This window comes from Coregonus lavaretus, assembly GCF_964263955.1.
Source record: "Coregonus lavaretus genome assembly, chromosome: 10".
NCBI lineage: Eukaryota > Metazoa > Chordata > Actinopteri > Salmoniformes > Salmonidae > Coregonus > Coregonus lavaretus.
The window spans coordinates 38,012,296-38,028,182 of record NC_139997.1 but is presented as its reverse complement, the minus strand read 5'-3'; the positions used below and the strand labels follow the sequence as shown (position 1 = coordinate 38,028,182).

The following is a 15,887-nucleotide window of genomic DNA, read 5'->3' as shown; positions in this document are numbered from 1 at the left end:
GTATTACTGTGCATTCAAATTGCCATCAATAAAATACAATTTTGTTCATTGTCCGTAGCTTATGCCAGCCCATACCATAACCCCACCGCCACCATGGGGCAGGCACTCTGTTCACAATGTTGACATTAGCAAACCACTTGCCCACACAACGCCATACACGTAGTCTGCGGTTGTGAGGCCGGTTGGACGTACTGCCAAATTGTCTGAAACAACATTGGAGGCGGCTTATGGTAGAGAAATGAACATTCAATTCTCTGGCAACATCTCTGGAGGACATTCCTGCAGTCAGCATGCCAATTGCACGCTCCCTCAAAACTTGAGACATCCGTGTCATTGTGTTGTGGGACAAAACTGCAAATTTTAGAATGGCCTTTTATTGTCCCCAGCACAAGGTGCACCTGTGTAATGATCATTCCGTTTAATCAGCTTGATATGCCACACTTTTCAGGAGGATAGATTATCCTGGCAATGGAGAAATGGTCACTAACAGGGAGGTAAACACATTTGTTGCATTCTAGGGGTCATAGGTTAAATCAGTGGTTATGATTGATATGAATACAAATTACTACATAATAAGATGATACATCAGTGCATTATCAATGATCTACCTACAACATATTTGGCTGGATAGCAAAACAACTTCGAAGTAATTTTTCTGTTTCACTGTTCACTTTGTTGGGCAACATAGGTTGGCTATGCTTAATGCATTGTCTCTGCCTGCACATGCATGCATACTTGGTCAGCTGGAAGGAAATGACGGGGAAAGAAAACGGAAAATGTTCAATATGATTTTGGCTGCGGGTAGATGAAAAAAAAAAAGAGACGTTTGAGCAGCAGTTTTGACATATCCTAATTGCATCAATTCTTGGATACAAGTAAAGGTAGGCTAGCAGTATTAATACTTTGCACAGAGTTTTGGGGGAACAAAAACATGTTTTACACCACCGTGCGCCTCCCACCAGTCGGGCAAAGGTAAAAGGTGTGTGATGCTGACTCCGCCTACAGCCCGAGTGCGCACACCTTTGGGTTTCAGACTTACGATTCCTAGAGCTAGGACTCTTTATCAAAACCCTGTCGAGGTATACGCCTAAATGACCCTTAAAATTTTAACTTTTGGTGGTTTCTAGTAACTCGTTGAAAGTTTGTCAGTGTATTTGAGGCCTGGACAAACTGACAATCCGATGTATTTGACATGGCTACAGTTCCTCGCGCTTCTGGGTTTATTCGGTGAGTTCGAAGTTACTTCCTTAATTTCTGTTTTCAGTCCTATGGCAATTAGTCGCTATTCTGTATGATCAAGTAAATCAAACGAATATTGTTGATGATTGGAAGCTTTACATAAACACTTAGGCCTATTATTATTAAGTCAAAACATTGATCCAGAGGCTCCAGCAGTCATTGTGCTCATGAATCCAATTGACACCACTGTCCAGAGTTGTGGACTCGAGTCACAAATTTGATGACTTGAGATGCTCCACCTAATAGAAAATAAAATGACTTGACTTGGACCCTCAAGACTGATGACTTGAAATTATCTTGCCAGGTTTTGTCACTCATTTTGTGGCACGGTCTTGTGGATTAAAGCCAATTTAGGGTACTAGGGGGTAACTAGCCCCCCCTAAGAACAATGTCTAATTGCTGACAAAAAAAAGCAATGTTTGGAAAAATAATTATATGTGGATGCTTAGGGGAATAAACTATAAAGGCAAATAAATGGCTACAGTTCACACTTTTAGTCATTTCATGAAATGTTGTTTTTAGAAAAGGGGCGTTTTTAAAAAGTACTAGGGTAACTGGCCCCCCCACATGGGGTAACTGGCCCACAGCGGTGCCAGTTATCTCGGTAGAAGATTATGGCATAGGGTTTCACACAAGTGTGTTAAAATCAATTTAATCGGTTTTATTTATAAATGCTTTAGTAAGTAATACTTAAAAGCTAAGTCTAGTTATCTTATTTTAATTATTTAAATAAAATATGGGGGGAAAATGTTGTTGCACATGTCCCCATTAATATCCGCACTATGAGGAGATTTGATGTAAAGTCCCTCTTTAAATCACCTGCACATACATTTTCTTTGTTCTGTCTTTGTTGTTCCTTTTCCACACAATCCATTATGTACAATTGCACTAAATAATATTTGAATAATGCAAGGTTTTATATCCCAGCAGTCTTTAAAATGACATTCAGGAGCAAAAGGTTTTCAATAGTTGTTTTTAATTCATTAAAAAAAGATTAATTGGAATATAATATTGGAATGGAATATAACTAATAACATTGGAATATAACGTTTAATAACTTTAACTAATTAATTCAGTGTAACATTGATGTGGCAACTCTCTTACATGCCCCCATTCACATCGACAGGGCTGTGGTGGAGCGGGTCGAGAGTTTCAAGGTCCTTGGTGTCCACATCACCAACAAACTATCATGGTCCAAACACACCAAGAAAGTCGTGAAGATGGCACGACAATGCCTTTTCCCCCTCAGGAGACTGAAAAGATTTGGCATGGGTCCCCAGATCCTCAAAAAGTTATACAGCTGCACCATCGAGAGCATCCTGACCAGTTGCATCACCGCCTGGTATGGCAACTGCTCGGCATCCGACCATAAGGCGCTACAGAGGGTAGTGCGTACGGCCCAGTACATCACTGGGGCCAAGCTTCCTGCCATCCAGGACCTATATACTAGGCGGTGTCAGAGGAAGGCCCAAAAAAATTGTCAAAGACTCCAGTCACCCAAGTCAGACTGTTCTCTCTGCTACCGCATGGCAAGCGGTACCGGAGCGCCAAGTCTAGGTCCAAAAGGCTCCTTAACAGCTTCTACCCCCAAGCCATAAGACTGCTGAACAATTAATAAAATGGCCACCCGGACTATTGCATTACACTGCTGCAACTCGCTGCTTATTATTTATGCGTAGTCACTTTACCCCTTCCTAAATGTACAAATTACCTCGACTAACCTGTACCCCCACATATTGACTTGGTACCGGTACCCCCTGTATATAGCCTCTTTATTGTTATTTTATTGTGTTACTCCTTTATGGTTATGAATGTGTTTCTACTTGTCATTTAGACAATGACTAGCCCAGTTAGTGCTAGTTTATGCTAACTTGCTAGCTAGCAACTTCATAAGCTGCTAGGAATTCTAGCTAGCAACCTTACTACCAGATCGTCTGAGGTAAAATAAATAATATAATTATTAGGTAAAATACAAAGTAACTTAATTACAGTTGTAAATGCTTCAACTAGTGACTGATAGCTTTACAGTTAATGTTACTTTAACTTTTAGCATTTTATGTCATATAGCTAGATAGCTAGCTATGTTTTTAAGAGAGAGCTTTTCAATTGGCATCTCTCCCCCTGTTTTCAGTCACAGGTGGGGACTGGATTAGGTATGAGCAGTGTAGGAGGTTGGCTCATGAGTTGTGCTCCAATTTTACTGGGGATAGCTTTATTTGTGACCTATGTACAAATTAGAATTGTGCACTAAATCTATTTTTATTTGTCACATGCGCCGAATACAACAGGTGTAGACCTTACCCTGAAATGCTTACTTACAAGCCCTTAACCAACAATGCAGTTAAGAAAATATTTACTAAATAAACGAAAGTAAAAAAAAGTAACACGACATGGTTCCAGTAATGCCTGGCGAAAACCAAACTCTGCATTCCACAGTAAGAACATCATACCAAAGGTCAAGCATGGTGGTGGTGGTGTGACGGTTTGGGGATGCTTTGCTGCCTCAGGACCTGGACGACTTGCCTTAATAGAAGGAACCATGAATTCTGCTCTGTATCAGAGAATTCTACAGGAGAATGTCAGACCATCTGTCTGTGAGCTGAAGCTGAAGCACAGCTGGGTCATGCAGATCCAAAACACACAATCAAGTCTACATGAAAATTGCTAAAAAGCAACAAATTGGAAGTCCAGACCTAATCCCAATTGAGATGTTGTGGCAGGACTTGAAATGAGCAGTTCATGCTTGAAAACCCACACGTCACTGAGTTAAAGCAGTTCTGCATGGAAGAGTGGGCCAAAATTCCTCCACAGCGACGTGAGAGACTGATCAACAACTACAGGAAGCATTTGGTTGGAGTCATTGCAGCTAAAGGTGGCACAACCAGTTATTGAGTGTAAGGGGGCAATTACTTTTTCACACAGGGGAATTGGGTGTTGCATGACTTTGTTTATGAAATAAATGAAATAAATATGTAATTGTTGTGTTATTTGTTCACTTATGTTCCCTTTATCTAATATTAGGTTTTGGTTGAAGATCTGATAACATTCAGTATCACAAATATGCAAAAGTAGAGAAAATTAGAAAGGGGGCAAATACTTTTTCATAGCACTGTAGCTCCGTATTTTTTTTCTTCTCATTTAAAAAAAATATATTTAACCTTTATTTAACTAGGCAAGTCAGTTAAGAACAAATTCTTATTTAGAATGATGGCCTACACCGGCCAAACCCAGACGACGCTGGGCCAATTGTGCATCGCCCTATGGGACTCTCAATCACGGCCGGTTGTGATACAGCCTGGAATCGAACCAGGGGGTCTGTAGTGACGCCTCAAGCACTGAGATGCAGTGCCTTAGACCACTGCGCCACTCGGTAGGAGGGGGCGGGAGGTCCTGTATAAACACAAACTCACTTCCTTGACAACTTCCTTCACAACAGCTCTGCTCCGCGAAGAGCAAGAAGTATGAATGCCCTGACTTCTGCAGAGGCCGTATCACAGTAAATGCTGTAGGGTCACTGCAAATGTCGGATTGACCATGCAGCACCTTTCACTCTACACGCAGCCAGAGACAGTAGCCACAGCATAGCCCTTGAAAAAAAAAATTACTGGCACAGATTGGCTAGTGAAACGCACACTCGGCACTCTGATTTGACCAGCAAACTGTCAATCAACACAGGTCGGGTGGTGAGCGAACGGATTGCTGATTTTCTATACAGCTATAGGATTGGGTGCAGCGCAAACTTCAAAATTATGAGGGAAGTTGGAGATGCCAGTTGAAATTCGGAAAAGATGGCGGAAGTGGATGCAGAGTTTGACTCAAGCAGCACGTTGAGCCAAGTTGGTGAAGATGGGTGTTCTGAATGGACAACAGTAGTAGCGAAAACTGGAACAAAAAGGAAATTGACTAAAATTGGAGTGGAGGATACTTGTATGAATGATAATGAATCGCTTCTTGTCGGGATGCGTTTGTTGAGTAAGGATGCATATGTGGGAAACCCATTTGAGGTGTCAAATGGTGACGTATGCGCTGGGAAAAGTGGAGTCTGTCAGAGTGACCAGGAGTGGTCTTATTTTGATTAATTGTATTTCTGAAGAACAGAGGAAGATTGCATTGAGCCTCAAAAGAATCCGAACAACAGAAGTTTTGTGTTTTGAACTTCAGAGTAGAGCACCCGTCAAAGGAGTAATCTCAGGGGTGACGACAGATGTTCAGGTTGAATACCTGAAGAAAATTCCTGGTGTGGTCGGTGCCCGGCGTCTGACCCGCTGGGTGAATGGAGAGAAATAAGGAAGTCTGTTGGTCCTGTTGTTTTTTTATAAAGAGCAAATACCTTCGCATGTGAAGCTTGGTTATGTAAGAATTGTAAAGGATTTGGCCATGTTTCAAGTGCGTGCAGACGGACAGAGTACTGTATATTGAAGAACGGTGTGTAGAAGGTCGACGGTGTTGCAATCGTGGTGGGGATCCAGATCCCGAGTTCCTGGATTGCCCTGTAAGGGTGAAGGAGATTGAGGTGGCAAAGTTAGTGGTCAATCGAATCTCCTATGCGGAGGCGACTATAACAATTGAGAAAACAAGTGATGCTGGTGACGCACCACAGCCTGTAGTAAATGTTTGCTGCCAGTCAAAAGATACCCTGTGTGTTTAAAAAGGTGGATTTTGTGGCTTTCAATGCCACAGTTAGAAACTGTACAGCACAAGCCTCAAAGAAGTCTAAGAAACTGGACATTATTGTGGCTGCGGCAGAAAGGTTTTTGGGAGACTTAAGGATTTTACATCTGAAGACTTGCATGCAAGGGGTACTGGCGCCAGAAGACCCGTCCTCCCAAGTTCCCCTTGAGCCTGTGTAGGGATCAGATCTGTTTTATTGATATTTCTTAACAGAAAAGTTGTTTGATTCGGTTTTATTAATTTTTTGATAGTTTGGTAGTTTATTTTTTGTATTTTGTATTTATTTAGTTCAATTTTTGGGAATCCTGTTTCCATCCCGCAAATTACATTAAATAGTGCGATCGCCAATATTCCATAGAAGAAGAATGTCAAATTATAGGAAGAGAGGATTGCCAAAATAAATAAATAAATATGCAGCTCCAAAAATTGTTTGGTGATCAAGAATATTAACTGTTTACTTTGCAAGCTCCCGTGTAGCTCAGTTGGTAGAGCATGGCGCTTGCACCGCCAGGGTTGTGGGTTCGATTCCCACGGGGGACCAGTATGAAAAAAAATAAAAAAAATGTATGCACTCACTAACTGTAAGTTGCTCTGGATAAGAGCGTCTGCTAAATGACTAAAATGTAAATGTAAGCTCATCAGCTGTGGGGCAACAATTACTAGCATAGGCCTACTGGTATTTTGGTATGTAACAATTGCTTGAAATTGATCATTTACTGATGAAGTTTTCATTTGGAATTTGTTTAAAATGAATCATTACTGTAGCAAAGACGCACCATAGGTGAGGCTCTTCACTTGCACTCTACAAACTCCAGCCATTGGAGAGTGCTTTTTTTCTCTTGTTGAAATGTTTGCTCTTGCTTTCACATGTTAAATTCATAGGCCCTATGTGGTAAATCTATATTCCATCTAATATTAAAATAATTGCTAGCGTTTCATCATTCCATCCCCGTACCATTTATTGCAACATGTAGACATTACTGTTTTTCATGTTTGATAGGCCTACGAGACATTTTAAGAGTGGGTGCGATGTTTATTGTGGACATGAACGTTCACAAGATTCATGGGGTAGAAGTTCTGTTTATTCAATGTATGGTTTCCTTTGTTCATATTTCCTGGTTATGTTGGAGTTCCGTGCCTCTGTCATTCTGGTTGTGCATAATAGGAGCATGCGCGCCTCAGTGTGCGTAGAAATAGGCTACATGGCCTGCACTCCACGCTTTGGAGTCAGAACAATGAATAAGAGAAAATGTATTGTTCCATGTATGCATGGTGTTGAGATGTCATTAATAATCACTAAGTCTGATTAAGACGAATGTACCAATGTAACAATGGATGTGGAACTTGCCTTTTACATTGTAGGACCAGTTTATTAGTTGTAATTGCCAATTGGGTAACTGTATGGTCCTGGGGACCAAGTGCTTATATTATGTAGGCCTACCTGTTTGAGCTCCTGTTAGACCAATTTGTTTTCTCAAGGGGAGGCTGTACAGTCTTGCCCTCTACCTGTGTCCATTCAGATAGGACAGGTTAAGCCTGATACAGAGGCTATTTCTTTTGGGCTAATGCTCAGAGTGTATTTGGTATTTTCGTATGATATGGCGCTTTCACCATTTGATCACCAAGACCTGTAAATAAATCTACACTCTGAGCACATCAACCTTCCTTGCCTTCTGCTGATTTCATGCCCTTATGACTGCTACAAGGTCCCTATTTTACAATTACAAAGGCTTATCAAAATGTGTTGTAGACAAAATAATGAAAAGGGCTGTCTCAGTAAATAGACAAAGATTTGTAGTTGAACAAGTCGTTGCATGTATAGATTTTTTTTTTTTTACTAGACTTGTCTTGATTTAGACTCGACTTGATTTGCTCATAGAATGCACGACTTGAATTTGACTCGAGTCTTGACCCGTTCTACTTGGGACTCGACTTGAGACTCGGACCTTGTGACTTGAGACTTGCTAGTGACTCGAATAATAGTGACTTGGTCCCACCTCTGCCACTGTCAGGCTCAGATGGTTACAGGTCAGGTGAACAGAACCCCTATCTCATTTCCATAATCTTGATAATGAGTAGCCTACTCTTGATTTATACTTTATCATTATAGAATAGCTTGGACATACAGTATATATTGACATTTCTGACATGGTTCTCAGGTTGACCAGGCCAAAGCTCATAGTGATCATAAGTTATTGTCCTCATGGATAATTGTTAGATGGATATAGAAGGACAGGTTACTCCAGGAATGATTTGCTTCTCTCAGGTTGTGAAAACAACATCCAGTAGTATCACTGTTTGATTATTTTCTGCTACCAGTGAGTGTGTGAAAATACTGCACATCCTTGTCTTGTTTTTTTTGTAAAGGATTACTGATCTTTTGCTTGTCTGCCATGGACATGCCAGGATGGATAGGAATGACCTGGATGCTGATTGAGAGTGAATGTTTTAATCCATAACACAGGGCTATCAGGGCAATGAGGCAGAGCATGAAGTAAAAAGGAATGCACATGGCTGGTATTAATCCCTATTTGTCTCGAGCCCCTACCCTGCCGTACTCTCTGCCTGGACACCAAACTCCTGAAGGGGAACAATCTAATCTACGCTTCAGAGTGGTGACAATGGGTACAGATGGAAGATTGAATGTTTGTCAGAACATTTGATGTTTTTTTTTTTTACCTTTATCAGAATCCTTTTATACTCCATGGCTGGTTCAGGCTCTCATACGTGGACCTCTGGACTGAACACCTACAATCATTAACCAGCCACCTGCCGGCATCATTAATCAGACAGAGAAACACACACTGCCAAATATAAACACAATGGAATGCTGAGTAGAGGTCTTCACAGGTCCAAAAAGTTGGACCTGTTCCGAAATGGATCCGTGGGTTTCCCACCCGACCTGATTTGCATAAATTAATTTTCAAAAGAATGGAGGCCTGTTGCGAGTGGACCCGAGGACAGTCAGACCCGTTCCGAAAAGGCACGTGGAAAAACAGACCCAAACAGACCAGTGCTGGTTCGGGTCTGAGTGATCCATTCAGATCCAAGAGTAGAGAGAGAGAAACAAACCTCCGACTGAGCGCTGCCAGTGCCATAAATAAACGAGCGCTAGGCCTATTGGCCAAATGATCCACAGTTACATGCCCTTAAAATCTGCCTCAAACAAATTACAAACAAAATATTGGTTGTGTTTTGATGTGTAGCATATTCAAAATTTCACGGGTCAGCTGTCGGAGATTTGAGTGTTAAATGAATCAGGGCATTGCATGCATATACAGTGCCTTCAGAAAGTATTCACACTCCTTGACTTTTTCCACATTTTGTTGTGTTACAGCCTGAATTTAAAATGGGTTAAATTGAGATTTGTTGTCACTGGCCTACACACAATACACCAAAGTGGAGTTATGTTTTTAATTTTTTCCCTCCAAAATAATAAAAAATTAAATGCTGAAAAGTCTTGAGTCAAATTATTCAACCCCTTTGTTATGGAGCCTAAATAAGTTGAGGAGTAAAAATATGCTTAACAAGTCACAAAATAAGTTGCATAGACTCAATCTGTGTGCAATGATAGTGTTTAACATGATTTTTGAATGACTACCTCATCTCTGTACCCCAGACATCAAATTATCTGTAAGGTCCCTCAGTTGAGCAGTGAATTTCAAACACAGATTCAACCACAAAGACCAGGGAGGTTTTGCAATGCCTCGCAAAGAAGGACACGTATTGGTAGATGGCAACAAAAAAAAAGCAGACATTGAATATCCTTTTGAGCATGGTGAAGTTATTAGTTACACTTTGGATGGTGTTTCAATACACCCAGGCACTACAAAGATAAAGGTGTCCTTCCTAACTCAGGTGCCGGAGAGGAAGGAATCCGCTCAGGGATTTCACCATGAGACCAATGGTGACCTTAAAACAGTTAGTTTAATGGCTGTGATAGGAGAAAACTGAGGATGGATCAACAACATTGTAGTTACTCCACAATACTAACCTAATTGACAGAGTTAAAAGAAGGAAGCCTGTACAGAATATTCCAAAACATGCATTCTGTTTGTAACAAGGCACTAAATTAATACTGCAAAAAATGTGGCAAAGCAATTTACTTTTTGTCCTGAATACAAAGTGTTATGTTTGGGGCAAATCCAATACATTACTGAGTGCCACTCTCCATATTTTCAAACATAGTGGTGGCTGCATTATGTTATGGGTATGGTTTTAATCGTTTAGGACTAGGGAGTTTTTCTGGATAGAAAATAAATGGAATGGAGCCTAGCACAGGCAAAATCCTAGAGGAAAACCTGGTTTAGTCTGCTTTCCACCAGACACTGGGAGATGAATTCACCTTTCAACAGGACAATAACCTAAAAGACCAAATCTAAACTTGAGTTACTTACCAAGAAGTGTGAATGTGGGAACTCATTCGAAACTGTTGGAAAAGCATTCCAGGTGAAACTGGTTGAGAGAATGCCAAGAGTGTGCAAAGCTGTCATCAAGGCAAAGGGTGGCTATTTGAAGAATCTCAAATATAAAATATGGTTACTACATGATTCCATATGTGTTATTTCATCGTTTTGATGTCTTCACTATTATAATACAATGTAGAAATTAGTAAAAATAAAGAAAAACCCTGGAATGAGTAGGTGTGTCCAAACTTTTGACTGGTACTGTGTGTGTGTGTGTGTATATATATATATATATATATATACATACATGCATACCGTGGGGAAAAAAGTATTTAGTCAGCCACCAATTGTGCAAATTCTCCCACTTAAAAAGATGAGAGGCCTGTAATTTTCATCATAGGTACACGTCAACTATGACAGACAAATTGAGGAAAAAACATCCAGAAAATCACATTGTAGGATTTTTAATGAATTTATTTGCAAATTATGGTGGAAAATAAGTATTTGGTCACCTACAAACAAGCAAGATTTCTGGCTCTCACAGACCTGTAACTTCTTCTTTAAGAGGCTCCTCTGTCCTCCACTCATTACCTGTATTAATGGCACCTGTTTGAACTTGTTATCAGTATAAAAGACACCTGTCCACAACCTCAAACAGTCACACTCCAAACTCCACTATGGCCAAGACCAAAGAGCTGTCAAAGGACACCAGAAACAAAATTGTAGACCTGCACCAGGCTGGGAAGACTGAATCTGCAATAGGTAAGCAGCTTGGTTTGAAGAAATCAACTGTGGGAGCAATTATTAGGAAATGGAAGACATACAAGACCACTGATAATCTCCCTCGATCTGGGGCTCCACGCAAGATCTCACCCTGTGGGGTCAAAATGATCACAAGAACGGTGAGCAAAAATCCTAGAACCACACGGGGGGACCTAGTGAATGACCTGCAGAGAGCTGGGACCAAAGTAACAAAGCCTACCATCAGTAACACACTACGCCGCCAGGGACTCAAATCCTACAGTGCCAGACGTGTCCCCCTGCTTAAGCCAGTACATGTCCAGGCCCGTCTGAAGTTTGCTAGAGTGCATTTGGATGATCCAGAATAGGATTGGGAGAATGTCATATGGTCAGATGAAACCAAAATAGAACTTTTTGGTAAAAACTCAACTCGTCGTGTTTGGAGGACAAAGAATGCTGAGTTGCATCCAAAGAACACCATACCTACTGTGAAGCATGGGGGTGGAAACATCATGCTTTGGGGCTGTTTTTCTGCAAAGGGACCAGGACGACTGATCCGTGTAAAGGAAAGAATGAATGGGGCCATGTATCGTGAGATTTTGAGTGAAAACCTCCTTCCATCAGCAAGGGCATTGAAGATGAAACGTGGCTGGGTCTTTCAGCATGACAATGATCCCAAACACACCGCCCGGGCAACGAAGGAGTGGCTTCGTAAGAAGCATTTCAAGGTCCTGGAGTGGCCTAGCCAGTCTCCAGATCTCAACCCCATAGAAAATATTTGGAGGGAGTTGAAAGTCCGTGTTGCCCAGCGACAGCCCCAAAACATCACTACTCTAGAGGAGATCTGCATGGAGGAATGGGCCAAAATACCAGCAACAGTGTGTGAAAACCTTGTGAAGACTTACAGAAAACGTTTGACCTGTGTCATTGCCAACAAAGGGTATATAACAAAGTATTGAGAAACTTTTGTTATTGACCAAATACTTATTTTCCACCATAATTTGCAAATAAATTCATTAAAAATCCTACAATGTGATTTTCTGGAGAAAGAAAATCTCATTTTGTCTGTCATAGTTGACGTGTACCTATGATGAAAATTACAGGCCTCTCATCTTTTTAAGTGGGAGAACTTGCACAATTGGTGGCTGACTAAATACTTTTTTCCCCCACTGTATGAGGGTGCAGTGAGATACCCGATGGGTTGGACGATACTTATCTCGTCAATCATCTTAAAAAACATATACTTAAACTGGAAATCAACCAATCTGTCATTCACGCAATGGAAAGGTAAAATGCTTTATTATCTAAAAATTGAAAGTGCGTGGGCTACGGAGAGAAACAAAATGGTACAGTTTGAGGCCATGTGGTGTAAAGTGATGCAGACACTGGAGATGGGGAGGGTGCTAGTGGGTCTGGGCAGGTGTGATGTAGTTGATGTTTGTATGATGTCGTGTGGATGTTTTGTATTGTTTATAAAATATCAAATCAAATTGTACATTTAAAAAAACAAAATACAATGAAAACTTGTCTCCGGACATTCCTCTTCGTTTTCTTTTCACTATACTCTTTCTCCTCTTACTTTCGTTTTAATTCAATTAAAATGGCCTCCATCTTCTCAATCAACAGTAGCCAAGGATTCGTTCACTCTCTCTCTCTCCCTCGTAAGCAGCAGGCACAGGTGAGGTGAGCAGCCGGAACCAGTTTCAGCTGGACATAAGCTATACGTTTTATTGAGTTGCAAATGGCTGACACAGAAAACAAGCTTGCGCAGTTCTCATCACCTCACACACACTACATTAACAGAGGACGAGTCCAATCGGTTCCAGTAGGGAATTTTAATTGCACATACCTGAGACCCATGAAAATTATATCAGACCCAACCCAGATCCGAGACAAAAGTCAGAATTTAGGACCCGAACCCGCTCGGGTCCCAGGTCGAATCTCAGAATTTCATGTCTGTTGGACCCGTGAAGACCTAATGCTGAGTGAATCAATACAGGGCCACTCCACCTGATTTCTAATTAGAATATTTGTTATAGTTTATATGTTCATTCAGTTTGCTTTGTGTTTGACTCGGGTGTGATTTAGAACTCTAACCCAGCTCATTGTGGTGATTGGTCCACACTGGACTGCACAAAGTACTGTAGGAGAGGAGACACGCTTGAAGGGTTTGACTGAGTACAGGTTGAAGAATTTAAGGGAGGGAGGGAGGGTACACCTAGTACTGAGCTACACTACAGCTCCAGGGATTTGAAAAGTGTAGTCAGTGAACAACTTGGCTATTGGAAGTCAAGGCTATGTTTACTGAAGATAGACTGTAGTGCTGTGTTTACTGAAGGGAGCGGGCCAAGTTTAGACTGAAGATATGTAAACAGACACGGTTGTTGCAAAAACCACTATCAACCTTCTCATGGTCATGTGCACACATGATATTACTGCAGTCGGTGCTAGAAGCACAAGCATTTCGCTACACCCACAATAACATCTGCTAAACATGTGTATGTGACAAAGAAAATGTGATTTGATTTGAAGCTGTGAAATAAATATGTCTGTTTTTAATAGTGTGCTCTAAAAGTTCTGTGAGGACTGCTCTCAGGGTTATTGTGTATATAGTGAATACTGTAGTGTATAACTGTGCTCACGTGTCTCATTGAGTCCACTCTGTGTCAGGTGTGCTGCGAGTCGGTGGGATGGAGGTTTTCACGTCCAATGAGGTGGAGGCGGTGAACGGGACAGAAGTGAGACTGAAGTGCACCTTTAAGTCCAAACACCCAGTGTCCCACTCCTCTGTGGCTGTCTCCTGGAACTTCCGTCCCCTTGGCCAGGGAGCTGAGGAGTCGGTGGGTGACCTTTCCACAATGGGAGCAGAACTAACAATTGTCATACAGCGAATGTGTCTGAATTAGGAGGGAGACTGGGTTAGCATCGTAAACCAGCTTGACTACTGGATAGACATGGGACATGGAGGCTTTGTTGAGCAGAGTATTACGTAAAACATCAACATTTTAGAGCAGAGCATAATTGTAAGTGTGTGTGTCAGGTGTTTTACTACCAGGAGACGGCGTACCCCCCTACAGAGGGGCGGTTTAAGGGCCATGCGACCTGGTCAGGGGACATCCTGAGACAGGACGCCTCCATCAGCCTGCATGAAGTCCCCTTCACCTTCAACGGCACCTACACCTGCCAGGTCCGCAACCTGCCCGACGTCCACGGCATCAATGGAGAGGTCACCCTCAGGGTTGTCCAGAAAGGTAAGTCAGTCAATCACTTCACTCACTCACTCACTCACTCACACTGGTGTGTTGCATAGAAACCTTAGCAAGGACTAATGTATTGTTGTGTGTGTGTGCGTGTGTGTGCTGGCTGTGCTGCTCCTTCCAGTCTCCATCTCTGAGATAGGCATCCTGGCTGCAGCCATCGGGGGAACCATCGCCATAGTCCTGGTGCTGCTGGGTCTCTTCATGGTGTTCAAGTACTGCAACCGCAACCGCCATGCCAACACAGACATGGAGCTGCAGGGGAGGAAACTGCAGGAAACCAGAGAGCTACAGGCCAGGGTCCTACAGGAGAGAGAGTTGCAGGCCAACATCCTACAGGAGAAAGCACTGAAGGCCAGTGAGGAGTGTAAGGACCCTACAGTGTGGTGATGGGTCAGGGGTCAGGGGCGTGTCCCCTCCCTACCTCTGCTGACTGGTGTGGGGAGGTGTTCTGTCTGGACGGACTGGTCTCTGACTGGAGGGGCTGGCCAGTCCAGGACCACTGTTTGGGAGGGACTAATGCATTCTTTTGGTCGGTGTCCTGCTTTTTTCTACACTCCACTCATCCCTCCCTCAATATGAGCCTTGCAGACTGAATTAGCTATTGTAGTTGAACTTACCCAGAGTATTAGTGATCTCTTTACATTCCACTAGTTTTAATGTCAGGTACTGTTTTATGCACTTAATGTTTTTTACAGACAACTATGTGATAGGGTTGGGCGGTATCCAGATTTCCATATCTTCGTACCGTGCCTGTGCCATCCCAGGATATACTGTATTACCCTATTACCGGTAGTGCACACAATGTAAAAAAAAGCCCCAAAAACATCACTTACCAGAATGCTAACAAAATGCTAAAAAGTACTAAGGAATCCCCATAGCGAATGCTAGGTAAATGCTAACGAACGCATTTAAACATTTACTACTAAGACAGACAACCCAGCTCCTAAAGTTATGCAAGTATCTCAAAAGAAGGTTGATCTTGCAAGCTAAGGTTAGCCACTTAGTTGGCATTAGCAAGTTAGCAGAACCCAGCTGGAGATAACTTATTTGGCACATCTTAGATAGTTAATTTAATAGTTATAAGATGTATAGCTGGCAAACATAGCTGTAACTTCATCACCTCACTTAAATTGCGCTGCAGGAGTGACTCACCTCACGAAGCTCCCATTTTGCTCATTGTGCTTCTTTGTAAACAAACACACTTGACTGGCTCAAACAGCTGTTTTCAAATCAAATCAAATTTTATTGGTCACATGCGCCGAATACAACAGGTGCAGACATTACAGTGAAATGCTTACTTACAGCCCTTAACCAACAGTGCATTTATTTTTAACAAAAAAAGTAAAAATAAAACAACAACAAAAAAAGTGTTGAGAAAAAAAAGAGCAGAAGTAAAATAAAGTGACAGTAGGGAGGCTATATATACAGGGGGGTACCGTTGCAGAGTCAATGTGCGGGGGCACCGGCTAGTTGAGGTAGTTGAGGTAATATGTACATGTGGGTAGAGTTAAAGTGACTATGCATAAATAATTAACAGAGTAGCAGCAGCGTAAAAAGGATGGGGTGGGGG

The 15,887-nt window shown here is 41.9% G+C and overlaps 1 protein-coding gene across 1 annotated transcript; it reads left to right on the top strand.

Moving 5' to 3' along the window:
* The first annotated feature begins 1,001 nt into the window (after positions 1 to 1,001).
* On the top strand, positions 1,002 to 15,648 carry LOC311136125 (myelin protein zero-like protein 2). The gene is made up of 4 exons (XM_084170210.1): positions 1,002 to 1,227; positions 13,728 to 13,897; positions 14,098 to 14,308; positions 14,439 to 15,648. The coding sequence occupies exons 1-4, from the start codon at positions 1,182 to 1,184 to the stop codon at positions 14,702 to 14,704; spliced, it is 693 nt and encodes a 230-aa protein (XP_084026336.1). The 5' UTR covers positions 1,002 to 1,181; the 3' UTR covers positions 14,705 to 15,648.
* The last annotated feature ends 239 nt before the right edge of the window (positions 15,649 to 15,887 follow it).